General features: G+C 44.2%; 1 protein-coding gene across 3 annotated transcripts in view; it reads left to right on the top strand.

The window, feature by feature from the left end:
- The window catches only part of IFT88 (intraflagellar transport 88), a 219164-nt gene that overhangs the window by 53829 nt on the left and 151933 nt on the right, over positions 1–13402 (top strand). For all 3 annotated transcript variants that reach the window (XM_033949812.1, XM_033949811.1, XM_033949814.1), the window contains one exon: positions 6894–6996. In XM_033949812.1, the coding sequence (XP_033805703.1) occupies positions 6894–6996 (103 nt within the window). The remainder of the gene's footprint in view (positions 1–6893; positions 6997–13402) is intronic.

The following is a 13402-nucleotide window of genomic DNA, read 5'->3' as shown; positions in this document are numbered from 1 at the left end:
ATGAAAAACTGAAAATTATAAACATGAGCAATGTCAACTCAGACAAACCAAACCAAAGAGGAAAAGAAATGTGAAGGGATAAAGCAAGTCTCAAAAGAACAAAGTACAGGAGAATAAAAAAGGGGAAATACCTCTCAAAGTCTGCTATCAGACATGGTGCCAAAAAGAATGCTCCCTAAGGGAGCATTAAGATCAAACAAGATTACAAACAAGCTAAGTAAGGACTAGGTAAGAGCTAAAGAACAAACGCTTCAAGAGTTAAAACTGGCAGACTGTCGCCCCAAGGCTTTACCAGAGTTCAGGACGGGACAATTTTTGAGGTTTCCAAAGATTCTGTACATATATAGGAGGCCAAACGATGCAGAGACCCTTTCAGGGTCCACATCAAAGATTCAGTGGGGGCAAGAGAAAGCAAGCCTCGGACTTTTGCTCCTCACCAACCCCTAAGACAGCACAATGACGCAAGGCCAGGGGCTGAGCTCCTCCAGATAGAGTGCAGATTGTCAGCCTTTTTGTTGGTCTGGTTTCAGATTGGCACAGACTACTGGGTTCTGAACGTTGTCTGGGAGGGGTGCAAAATCGAGTTATATGTTCCCCCCTACCTGACCATTTTGTAGATTCTCTGGCTGGCCGGTCAAAGAGAGCCCTCAAAGTTCAGGCTATAGTACAAGGGTTACTGGTTCTTAAGGCCATAGAGCAGGGGTGTCAAAGTCCCTCCTCAAGGGCCGCAATCCAGTCAGGTTTTCAGGATTTCCCCAATGAATATGCATGAGATCTATTTGCATACAATGAAAGCAGTGCATGCAAATAGAACTCTTGCATATTCATTGGGGAAATTCTGAAAACCCAACTGGATTGCAGCTCTCAAGGAAGGACTTTGACACCCCTGCCATAGAGCAAATCCAGAACGCAGAATCAGATTAAGGCAGATACTCCGTATACTTCATTGTGCAAAAGAAAGGCTCAGACGACTTGAGGCCGATTCTGGACCTCAAGTCGGTCAGCGCGGCACTGATGGTATCTCACTTTAGCATGGAAACTGTGCAGTCGGCCATAGTGGCATGGCTCCAGGGGAATTTCTTGCCTCCCTCAATTTGATGGAGGCCTGACTTTACTTTCCCATCTTCCTGGCCCACAGGAGGTACTTGCGATTTCATGTGCTGGAGCAGCATTTCCAGTTCTCGGCACTCCCCTTTGTCCTTTCCAAAGCATCTCACACCTTTATCAAGTTGATGGTGGTGGTAGCGGTGGCAGCACACCTCCGCAAAGCTGGGATTCAGATGCACCCATATGTGGATGATTGACTCATCAGAGTTCTGTCCATGGAGGAAGGTGATCTGGCAGTTTTGAGAGTGGTACAACTCCTCCAACAATTAGGCTGGACAGTCAGCTTCAAGAGGAGTCAGCTGGAACCATTTCAGTGCCTCAAGTGACCTGGGAATTTTGTTCTGGGCCAAGTGTTTCTTCCACAACCACACACACTGAAGCTCCAGAAGCAGATTTCAGAGCTGCTACAAAGGCCAGCTCCCACAACGTGGCATTATCTGCAGGTCCTGGGATTGATGGCAGTGACCATAAAGATGGTTCCTTGAGCCAGAGTGCACATGAGACCCCCTCCACTGGTCTCCTCGGACATACTCACTACAACAGATACTCCCATAGCTATCTACACTGAAGAGCAGCCTCTGGTGATGGTTGTGGATAAGAACATAAGAATAGCCTTACTGGGTCAGACCAAAGGTCCATCAAGCCCAGTAGCCTGTTCTCATGGTGGCCAATCCAGGTCACTAGTACCTGGCCAAAACCCAAGGAGTAGCAATATTCCATGCTACCGATACAAGGCAAGCAGTAGCTTCCCCCATGTCTTTTTCAATAACAAGACTATGGACTTTTCCTCCATGAACTTGTCCAAACCTTCCTCAATATCAGCTATGCTATCCCGCTCTTACCACATCCTCTGGCAATGCGTTCCAGAGCTTAACTATTCTCTGAGTGAAAAATTTTTTTAAAAGTATTTCCCTGTAACTTCATTGAGTGTCCCCTTGTCTTTGTAATTTGACGGAGTGAAAAGTCGATCCACTTGTACCTATTCTACTACACTCAGGATTTTGTAGACTTCAATCATATTTCCCCTCAGCTGTCTCTTTTCCAGGCTGAAGAACCCTAACCATTTCAGTCTTTCCTCATACGAGAGGAGTTCCATCCCCTTTACCATCTTGGTCGCTCTTCTTTGAACTTTTTCTAGCGCCACTATATCTTTCTTGAGATAAGGAGACCGTAGGAGCTTCGTCAGCTGTAAACCCAAGGTCATAATGCCTTTGTACAGATCCATGGTGAGACCCCCATCTGGAATACTGTGTACAATTCTGGAGGCCACATTACCACAAAGATGTGCGGAGAGTTGAGTCGGTTCAGAGAATGGCCACCCGGATGGTCTCAGGACTCAAGGATCTCCTGTATGGGGAACGGCTGGATAAGTTGCATCTATATTCACTCGAGGAACGCAGAGAGAGGGGGGACATGATCGAGACGTTCAAATATGTCATGGGCCGTATCCAGGTGGAGGAAGATATCTTTTTTCTAAAAGGTCCCATGGCAACAAGACCGTTGAAACTCAGGGGTGGGAAATTTCATGGTGACACCAGAAAATATTTATTCACCAAAAGAGTGGTTGATCGCTGGAATAGTCTTCCACTGGAGGTGATTGAGGCCAGCAGCGTGTCAGATTTTAAGAAAAAATGGGATTGGCACTTGGGATCTCTTCAAGGAGGGAGTTAGGGGGTGGGACATTGGTATGGGCAGACTAGATGGGCCTTGGCCCTTTTCTGCCGTCAGTTTCTATGTTTCTATGTTACTCCAGATGAGGTCGCACCATGGAGCAATACAGGGGCATTATAACATTCTTAGTCTTCTTAACCATCCCTTTTTTAATAATTCCTAGCATCCTGTTTACTTTTTTGGCCACCGCTGCACATTGGGCGGAAGGTGTCATCGCATTGTCTACGATAATACCCAGATCCTTTTCTTGGGCGCTAATCCCCAAGGTGGACCCTAGCATCCGGTAACTGTGATTCAGGTTATTCTTCCCAATGTGCATCACTTTGCATTTGTCCGCCATTTGGACGCCCTGTCTTCCAATTTCCTAAGGTCCGCCTACAATTTTTCATAATCCGCATGTGTTTTAACAACTTTGAACAGTTTAGTGTCATCTGCAAATTTAATCACCTCACTCATTGTTCCAATTTCCAGATCTTTTATAAATAAGTTAAATTTCACCAGTCCCAGTACAGACCCCTGCGGCACTCCACTGTTTACTCTCCTCCATTGAGAAAAATGTTTACTCTCCTCCATTTAACTCTACCTTATGTTTTCTATCCGATAACCAATTCCTAATCCACAACTTAACTTTGCCACCTATCCCATGACACTTTAATTTTCTCAGGAGCCTCTCATGAGGAACTTTATCAAAAGCTTTCTGAAAATCTAGATACACTATATCAACCGGCTCACCTTTAGCCACATGTTTATACACACGTTCAAAGAAGTCAAGCAAATTTGTGAGGCAAGATCTCCCTCGGCTGAACCTATGCTGACTCCGTCTCATTAAATCATGTTTGTCTACGTGTTCCACAATTTTATGGATGACTGCCCTTTCCAGGGGCATGCCCCTTCGTATCTCCTCCTGGGTGATACTGATGACCGATGCCAGCCTTGACGTTGGGGGATCATTGCAGTGGATGCCCAGTTCAGGGACATTGGACTGGCTCAACAGAAGGGGTCTATAAATCGCCTAGAACTGTAGGATATTCATCTAGTGTTTCTGGCACTGGAGAAGTCTCTGGAAGTTAAGGCAGTCAGAGTCTTCTTGGACATTGCAACAGCAGCAGTATATGTCAACAGGCAAAGAGGCACCAGAAACGCCCTGTTGCGGCAGGAGCTCACTTGCAGGCTCTCAGCCACACACATGGCAGGAGTGGAAAATGTGCAGACCGACGTTCTCGGTCAGCAGACTCTCGACCTATGGGAATGGTCAGTGTCTCCACATTTGTTTGACACCATAGTTTGGCAGTGGGGACCTCTGCAGATAGATCTAATGGCCTTGGCAGGGAACGCCAAGATGCCTTGCTTTTACAGCTGCTGCAGATATGAGCTCAAAAGCAAGGGATTGGTCGTATTAATCCAACCATGGCCAGAGAATAAGCTATTATATGTATTAACGCTGTGGCCCATGCTCGGTCAGGTCATTAGCAGGATCATAATCCATTCTGGATTGGTGGCCCTAGCAGTGCCTGATTGGCCGCGCAGACCATGGTATTCAGACCTAGTCCATCTCCAGAGGTATGAAGGCCTCAGACTGCCAGTCCAAGTGGACCTTCTCACTCAATGACAGATTCCTATCGAGAATCAGGAACATTTTGGGCTCATGGTATGGCTTTTGAGTGGGAGGCCCTGAAAAGCAAGGGTTATTTTTACGTGGTCATCACCATGTTGCTCAGAACTAAGAAGCTATCCATGGTGGTAGCCTATGCTAAGGCCTGGAAGTCCTTTCAGCACTGGCGTGCAGTGAAGGATGTAGAGCCCTTGTGATTTCAGTAGTCCTGGACTTTTTGCAGGAAGGACTTCAAAAGGTGCTGTTGGTAGGTTCTCTGAAAGTGCAATTGACAGGCCTTTCCTGTTTCCAAGCTCAGGGCTCTTTGGCCTCTCACAAAGATGTCGCCTGGTTCATTAAAAGGGCTCTGCAGTTGCACCCTCTGGTGAATTTCCCTTTTCCCTTCTTGGAATTTTAACATCGTGTTGTAGGGCCTTAGTACAGCTTTGTATGAGCCATTAAGGGAGGCTTCACTTTTGAATCTTAGAGTCAAGACAGTGTAGGTGGTGATTATGTCAGTGAGATGTGTTTATGAGTTACAAGCTCTTTCCTGCAGGGAGCCATTCCTTAGGATCATGGAAACAGGGCACTCCTTACGTACAGTTCTGTCTTCCTTACCAAAATTAGTCTTGTCCTTCCACGTCAATCAGAAAGTCTGTTTGCCTGCTTTTCACCCTACAGGGTCTAAGTAAAAAGATAAATAGTTGCATTTGCTGGATGTCAAGCGAGTTCTTCTTCAGTATCTCGACGTTACCAATGAGTTTTGATTTAGGATTATCTTTTTGTTCTGATTAGTCATGCCCAGGACAGGATTAATTCGTCAAGGGCCCCTAGGTACACAAATACACTGGGCCCCCTGCCCCACCCCACCCTCACCCACCATGCTCCGCCTCCTGCCCCACCCCCATGTATTTACACATTTTCTTATTTACTTCTTTATTTCTTTTATTTTAAAATTCAAAACAAACAACAAAGATTACCATACCAGTTCCAGTGTACAGTTTTTCTTCTATGCAACCTCCAAACTTCTTTGAACAAATCTCCCCTTCCTCCCTAGAGGAAGAAATCTTCAGCTGGCAGGGCTTTGGGAAGCCCACCAATTTATATTTTGCATATGGGTAGGAGGTTTGGGGCATGGCGGGAAGAAATTTTAGTGCTTATCATTTTATTGTACTAATACATTTATCACTTAGCTTTCAGAGGTTAAAACCTCTTTCTTCAGGTCAGTAAACTATACTGCCGTTACAGTATCCCTGTCCTGACCTGAGGAAAGGAGTTATGGTCTCTGAATTAGTAAAAAATGTATTAAAATTAGTTCAATAAACAGTATTATCTTATTTTCATTTTCTATTAATAAACAATTATCAACACAGATACAATAATACTTTATCCTAAAGCAAAAATAAATAAATAAAACAAATAGAAATTTTTTTCCTAATCTTTGTTGTCTGGTTTCTGCTTTCCTCATCTTCTCATCATTCTCTTCCTTCCATCCACTGTCTGCCCTCTCTCTGCCTCTTCCTTATGGCATCTGCTCTCTTTCTATGCATCTTCCAGAAATTGTCTGCCTCTCCCTTCCATCTCTACCCCCCGCCATTGGTGTGGCATCCATCTTCTTCCCTGCCCTCCTCCAATGGTCTGGCATCTCTCTCCTCTCCCACACTCCCAAAGACTGGCATGTCACTCTCTCCTCTCCCTTTCCCCCACTTCCATCAGCATCTGTCCCCTTTCTTTCCCTCCAACCCAATCCCATCCAGTATCCTTCCCCCTTTTGTCTCTCTCCCTTTTCATTGCACACCAATTCCATCAGCATCTGCCCCCTTATGTCACCCTCTACCACCTTTTCATACCACGCTGCCCCCTTTCCCTCCACCACCCTTCCATGCTCCTTTCTCTCTCACTCCAAACAAATGTAGAACACCCAGCGGCAACAGCATCAACGGCAACACCCATCGAAGGCAACACCCGGCCTCCCCAACATCGACAGCAACGTGCCGCCCTCCGACATCGACAGCGATGCAGCCCCCCTTCCCCGACATCAACAGCAATGCTGCCTCCCCAGGCATCAACAGCAACGTGGCCGGCTGTTGCAGGAAGGTCCCGCGATGACTGCATCTGCCGGCTCTGCTCCGGAAGAAGTTAGTGACGTTGGAGGGGAATGGACGGCAGAAACAGTCATTGCGGGACCTTCCTGAAACAGCTGGCCGTGTTGCCATTGATGCCGGGGGGGGGGGGATGCGTTGCCGTTGATGCTGGGGGGGGTTTTCACCGTTGTTGTCAGTGTTGGGGGGAGGAGCCCAAAGAAGACAGTGGGATAGCACTACAATAGTCTAATTGAAGTACCTTGTAGTTTTAGTTGGTTTTATTCTGTGAATATATGAGTTCTCATATTTACAGTAACTGATAGAAAAAATGTTTGTGAAGACATTGTTATATTTCCTCCATTTAATTTAGGAAATTTCAAACTTTGCCATATGCACATCTCTGCATACTTTAGGTGTTTTCAATTATTTTTTCTCTACAGGTCCTCTTCAATTTAGCCAGTCAGTATTCTGCAAATGATATGCACGCTGAGGCACTCAATACGTACCAAGTCATAGTGAAAAATAAGATGTTTAGCAACGCAGGTAATTGCTCATACTGATTTATTTTCAATAATATTGTTAATAGTTATTTCCATTTAGATTTTCATCAAAGTCTGAACTGTGATCAATTTGCTGAAATTTATTTCAGTCTTGCTGTTAGGTAATAATGAAAATATGATATTTTGAACTGACTTGGAGGTTCTAGTATTAAATGTTTTAAACTGCCATGTAGAAGACCTGGGTTTGGTACTTAGGATGGGTTCTTATGCCCAAGGTTGGCAAAGGGTGAGGTCAAAAAAGATGCTGCATTGGGAGTTTCAGCCATTGATCGATAGAGACAACTATTGGCCACTCTGGATGCTAGAGGAAATTGGAATTTGTTGAAACTCACCAGTGTTTTCTCCCCCACTGCCTCCTTCCCTCCCACTTGCACTGTTTTCTGCCCCCTTGCTCTCCCTCTCTTTCTCCCATTACCTCCTCCTTTCACTTTCATATTGTTCTTTTCTTCTTGTATGCCAGATTTACAGTCATGTGAAAAAATTAGGACACCCCATGAAATATTCAGTTCTTTCTTAAAAACGTTCATGTATCGATGTCAGATCTTTTTTTTTATTTATCTCTGGAAAAGAAAGTGATGTAATTGCAGATAAACAACAAAAATTTTCCTTGATTTACTCATATATCATCTAGGTAAGGGAAAACCTGAAGACCTTGAGCTCTCAAGGTTGCTGCTGTTATGACAAGGCACTTGGTAAAGACTCTTGGAGACAACACGAGACCGAAAGGGAGAACCTTGTACTGATAATGATGATAATTTACTCAAAATCTGAGATATTTTCTTGATGTGGGATGAATGGATATATGAGTGTAAACATCTTTGAGATCTAGAGAGCACAATCAATTGTTGTGATCTAAGAGAAGATATAAGGTCGCTAGGGACAACATTTGAAATTTCTCCCTGACGAGAAATTTGTTGAGTCCACTGAAATCCAAAATGGGACAAATATTTCCCGTCTTCTTCAGGATAAGGAAATAGCGGAAGTAAAACCCCTTCTTTCTTTGATTTAAAGGAACTTCCTCAGTAGCATTGAGAAGAAGCAGATCTTCGATTTCCTGAAGAAGATGGGAGGTTTGTTGAGGGTTCAAACTGGACTTCTTTGGAGGATAGTCCGGGGGGATTAGTGATGAAATGAGTAACCCTCTCGAATGATTTGCAGAACCCACTGATTGGTAATGATCAACCTCCAACTATGGTAATAATGTTGAAGACGGCTCCCTATGGGAAGAAGAGATGGTAGAGATATTATAACTGTGTCTATGAGGTTGTCAAAAAGACTGTGTTGATTTTGATGGGACGTTTGCGGCTTTTGTAAACATTGCTGTTGCTGTCTCACAGAGGCAGAAGGTTTTGAAGGAAATCTTCTCTAATAAAGAGGAGGTACTTTGAAAGAACAGGAGGAGGATGGTTTGGGTCTACACTTTAGTAAAGTATTCCAATACTTTCCATGATTACTAAGTTTTTGCATAGCCGTTTCCATGGACTCACCAAACAGTACATCTCCAAGACATAGTATGTTTGCTAAACGATCTTGTAAATTAGATTCCATATCAGCCACTCTCAACCAGGCCAATCTTCTCATCATCACCGCCCTAGAAGAGGCCCTAGAGGATAATTCAAATGCATCATATGCTTATTGGACCATATGTTGACGTAACTGGGTGAGATTAGCTACAATACGTTGGAAATCTTTTGCCTTGTCTAGTGGAATATATATTTGAAATACTGGTAACTGTTTCATATAGCAAGTAAAATAGAAGCTATAATTGTTTACTCGATTAGCCAGCATGAAATTTTGGTAAAGGCAAACTTGTCCAACTTTACCCAACTTGTCCCACTTTACCCAAACTTTACCCAACTTGTCCATGGTCCGTCCTTCTCTTCCAGGTGTTACTGTTGCATATACCTTAGATGGTGTTGACTTTTTGAGAGTAGACTCTACTACCAAGGACTGATGCAAGAGCTGAAGCTTGTCAAAGCCTGGTATTGCAATTATCCTATACATAGAGTCTAATTTTCACAGAGCTACAAGTACTTAAAGAGGCGATTCCCAATTCTTATATAATGTATCTTTCAAAATGGCATGTAAAGGTAGCTTTAATGATTCTTTAGGTGGTTGGTCATAATCCATAGTATCCAAAAACTCTTAAGAATATTTAGTATCTGCTTCCAGTTTGACAGATAAATCTTGATCCAACTGCTTGATGAAATGCGTAAAAGATAGTTTCTCAATAAGAGATGGGTGTCTAGAAGAAGATTTAAGGTGTAGGCGAAGCTGAGGTTACAGGAGATGAATGTGAATTTTCAACATTTGTATGAAGCTGAAGGTCTGAATCCTGATGTAATGAAGGTGAATTTATTGGATATTTCGCTCTAAGGTGATCTGGTAAAGACAACACAGATACGTGTTTTCATTTTCTAGACTTGAATGAGCAACAAAAAGAGGAAGATTGGTGCCTCGACAAGCGATGTTGTGGTGATGAGAGTGAGGATGCAGAAACATGCTTTCGCTTCTCCAATTGTTTGCCAGACTTAGAAGAGCATCGAGAAGAGGAAGAATGGCGTCTCAATGAGCAATTTTTAGTCGATAATGAATGCTGCTGAGAAGAATGCTTCGATGCACGATGGTCCCTAGGGGAACGACTACGCCTCGATGCATAACTGGACATCGAACGATGTCTACATGAGGATATCCTGCCATGCCTCTCCATCGATGAGTAAAGATGTTTCCTCTTTGATGAATGCATTGATGGGGATCGATGGGAATCGGTGCCTCAACGAAGATCGATGATTCGATGGGGATCGGTGTCAAGACGGAGTAGTGGTAACAGCATCTCGCATGGTAGGGCGCTGAGACTGGACTGGTACTGGAGGAGGAGTTGATAACAGCCCAAAATGCTCTCCAAACTCTGCCCGGATCAAAGCATTGAGCTTTTGGTGGATGACACTGGTACCTGTGGCTTAGACGCCGGTGCCATATGTGTCATGGCTCACTCTGGAGAGGATGATGAAGATGATATAATTCTAGTTTTAGAGATGAGCTGTAAAGGGGGTTTGTGCTTGGTTGCCCTGAATTGACTCAATGCCTGAATGCCCCCAATTGTGAAGGTGGCTTCTTAGATGGGTTTCCTGAGGAAGGTGCCACGTCAGACATCAGTGTTAGCATCAGTGCTTCCAAAGTGGTTACCGGCCTTGATGTTGATGCTTTCGGTACATTTGCCAATGTGGATGTCAATGCTTTCGGTATAGATGTAGGCGATGTTTAATCCCCCTCCATGGATGTACCGAACAATTTCTGGTGTTGCAGGAGGTGGTTCCTGATGGTGCGCTTCTGGAATGTGGAACAATGAACGCAAGTGTCTACACGATGGTGAGGCCCGAGACACTGTAATGTAATGTAATGTAATGTAATTTATTTCTTATATCCTGCTAAACTCCGTTAGGATTCTAAGCGGTTTACAGAAAAATAGACAATAGTGTGCATTAAAATTATAAATAATATAGGTTTACAGAGAAATATACATTAAAGGATACAATAAAAATAAGATAAATAAATAAAGAATAGGTACTTAGAAATTCCCTTACTGTCCCGAAGGCTCACAATCTAACTAAAGTACCTGAGGAACAATTAATGAATAAAAAATTATAATGACTAAGACAGAGATAGAAATTGAGATGAGATATGAAAATTCCAACAAGTAATTCTATAAAATGAAATTAATAAGGTTTGAGAAGAAAGTAAAAAAAATAAAAATAATAAATACAAATGAAAATAAAAATAATGAACAAAATATAAGATAAAATAAGTCCAGTCAAACAATATGATATGATGAAGATGATCATAAGGAGTATATGCCAGTTTACAGACAGATCAAGTCAGAAAAGTACCAATTGGCAGGATAGACAAATTTGGTCTGATTTTAATCAACGTCAAATACCGCCTTGATATTTGAGACGGAGGAAAGGCAATGCCAAATGCTGGAGATACTGTGAGGATCAGGTGACCACAGAAAACAGTTGGACAGCCGCCACCATCAAATCGATGCAATCGCTGCCTTGAACAAACAACTGCCATCATCCTTCGATCCAGCGGCCGCCACCCAGGACCTCAGGGACCCTCCAATGAAACGGTGCAACTCTCCATGAAGGACAACTGCCCTATCACGCTGCCGCACATGCTGGGGATCGCTCCGATGTCGCCGTCTCTCAACAGCATCGCCTCCAAGGCCCACTCCAATGCGCCGTCCTCCTCACCGACAGCACGTCCCCAAATGCTGCAAAACGGACCCACGCTGCAGTCGGCACGCAGACAACCAGGAGCCAAAACCAGATCTCCCTCGTTTTCCAGTAAGTAAACGCAGGAAAAACAAAAGACCCCAATGGTTCAGTAAAGAAATTTCAGACCTAGTTAAACAGAAAAAAGACGCATTTATCACCTACAAACATTTAGGCAGAGAGGGGGCGAAAGAGGACTATCTAGGCAGATCTAAAGCTGTCAAAACAGCAGTCAGAGAAGCCAAACTCCGAATGGAGGAAGAGCTAGCACGGAAAATTAAGAAAGGGGATAAATCTTTCTTCAGCTATATTAGTGACAGGAAAAGAAACAAAGATGGGATAGTACGCCTGAAGCAATCGGACGGTAACTTTGCGGAATCAGATTCTGAGAAGGCAGAACTACTAAACAAATACTTCTGTTCAGTGTTCACCCGCGAAGCGCCGGGAGCTGGTCCACAGCTGCAGACGGGAGATAACCAGAAAGACCCGTTTCAAGATTTCGAATTTACACCCAGTAGCGTCTATGACGAACTATCAAGACTCAAAGTAAACAAAGCCATGGGACCGGATAACCTACACCCCAGAATGCTCAGGGAGTTAAGGGAAGTCCTGGCAGAACCATTATCTGTTCTTTTCAATCTTTCCCTAAGCACAGGAAGGGTCCCCTTGGACTGGAAAACCGCCAACGTAATCCCATTCCACAAAAAGGGCTGAAGGACAGAGACAGCAAACTACAGACCAGTGAGTCTCACGTCTATAGTGTGTAAACTCATGGAAACACTGATCAAACGGAATCTTGACACAATCCTAGACGAAGAAAAACTGCGTAATCCACACCAACACGGGTTCACCCAGGGTAGATCCTGCCAATCTAATCTGATTAGCTTTTTTGACTGGGTTACTAGACAACTGGACGCCGGAGAGTCACTGGACGTGGTATATTTGGACTTCAGTAAAGCATTTGATAGCGTCCCTCATCGAAGATTACTGAACAAGCAGAAATCGATAGGACTAGGAGACACTCTAACTACATGGGTTGGGGATTGGCTGAGCGGTAGACTTCAGAAGGTGGTGGTGAACGGTACCCCATCCGAAGCATTGGACGTGATCAGTGGAGTGCCGCAGGGCTCGGTCCTGGGCCCGATTCTATTTAACTTATTCATAAGAGATATGACGCAAGGACTTAGAGGAAGGGTATCACTGTTCGCCGACGCCGCCAAACTTTGCAACATAGTAGGCAAAAGCTTATTACCTGATAATATGACACACGACCTACTGTTGCTGGAACAATGGTCAATTACTTGGCAGCTAGGCTTCAATGCTAAAAAATGCAAGATAATGCACCTGGGTAAGAGAAACCCGCCTAGAACTTATGTACTAAATGGTGAGACCTTGGTTAGGACCACGGCGGAACGCGACCTAGGGGTGATCATTAGTGAGGACATGAAGGTTGCCAATCAAGTGGAGAAGGCTTCCTCCAGGGCAAGACAAATGATGGGGTGTATCCGCAGAGGTTTCGTCAGCAGGAGACCTGAAGTTATGATGCCGTTGTACAGAGCCATGGTGAGACCTCACTTGGAGTACTGTGTTCAGTTTTGGAGACCACACTACCGAAAGGACGTGCTGAGGATCGAGTCGGTTCAGCGAACGGCCACCGGGATGGTCTTGGGGCTCAAGGATCTCACGTATGAAGAAAGATTTAAAAAATTGCGGCTGTACTCACTTGAGGAAAGAAGAGAACGGGGAGATATGATTGAAACATATAAGTACATCACGGGACGCATCGAGTCAGAAGATGATATCTTCTGGCTCATGGGACCCTCGACCACCAGAGGGCATCCGCTGAAAATCAGGGGAGGGAAGTTTCATGGCGACTCCAGGAAGTACTTCTTCACCGAAAGAGTAGTGGATCATTGGAACAGACTCCCACTCCAGGTGATAAAGGCCAGCAGCGTGACAGATTTTAAGAGAAAATGGGATACTCACTTGGGATCTTTAAGGGAGTAAATTCAGGGGAGGGGATACTTGGAATGGGCAGACTTGGTGGGCTATAGCCCTTTTCTGCTGCTTTTTTCTATGTTTCTATGAACCAGGATCCATTCAGCATCCCCCAAC

Source organism: Geotrypetes seraphini, chromosome 6, assembly GCF_902459505.1.
Source record: "Geotrypetes seraphini chromosome 6, aGeoSer1.1, whole genome shotgun sequence".
Taxonomy (NCBI): Eukaryota; Metazoa; Chordata; class Amphibia; order Gymnophiona; family Dermophiidae; genus Geotrypetes; species Geotrypetes seraphini.
The sequence above is the reverse complement of the archived record's forward strand: the minus strand, read 5'-3'. Positions and strand labels throughout refer to the sequence as shown.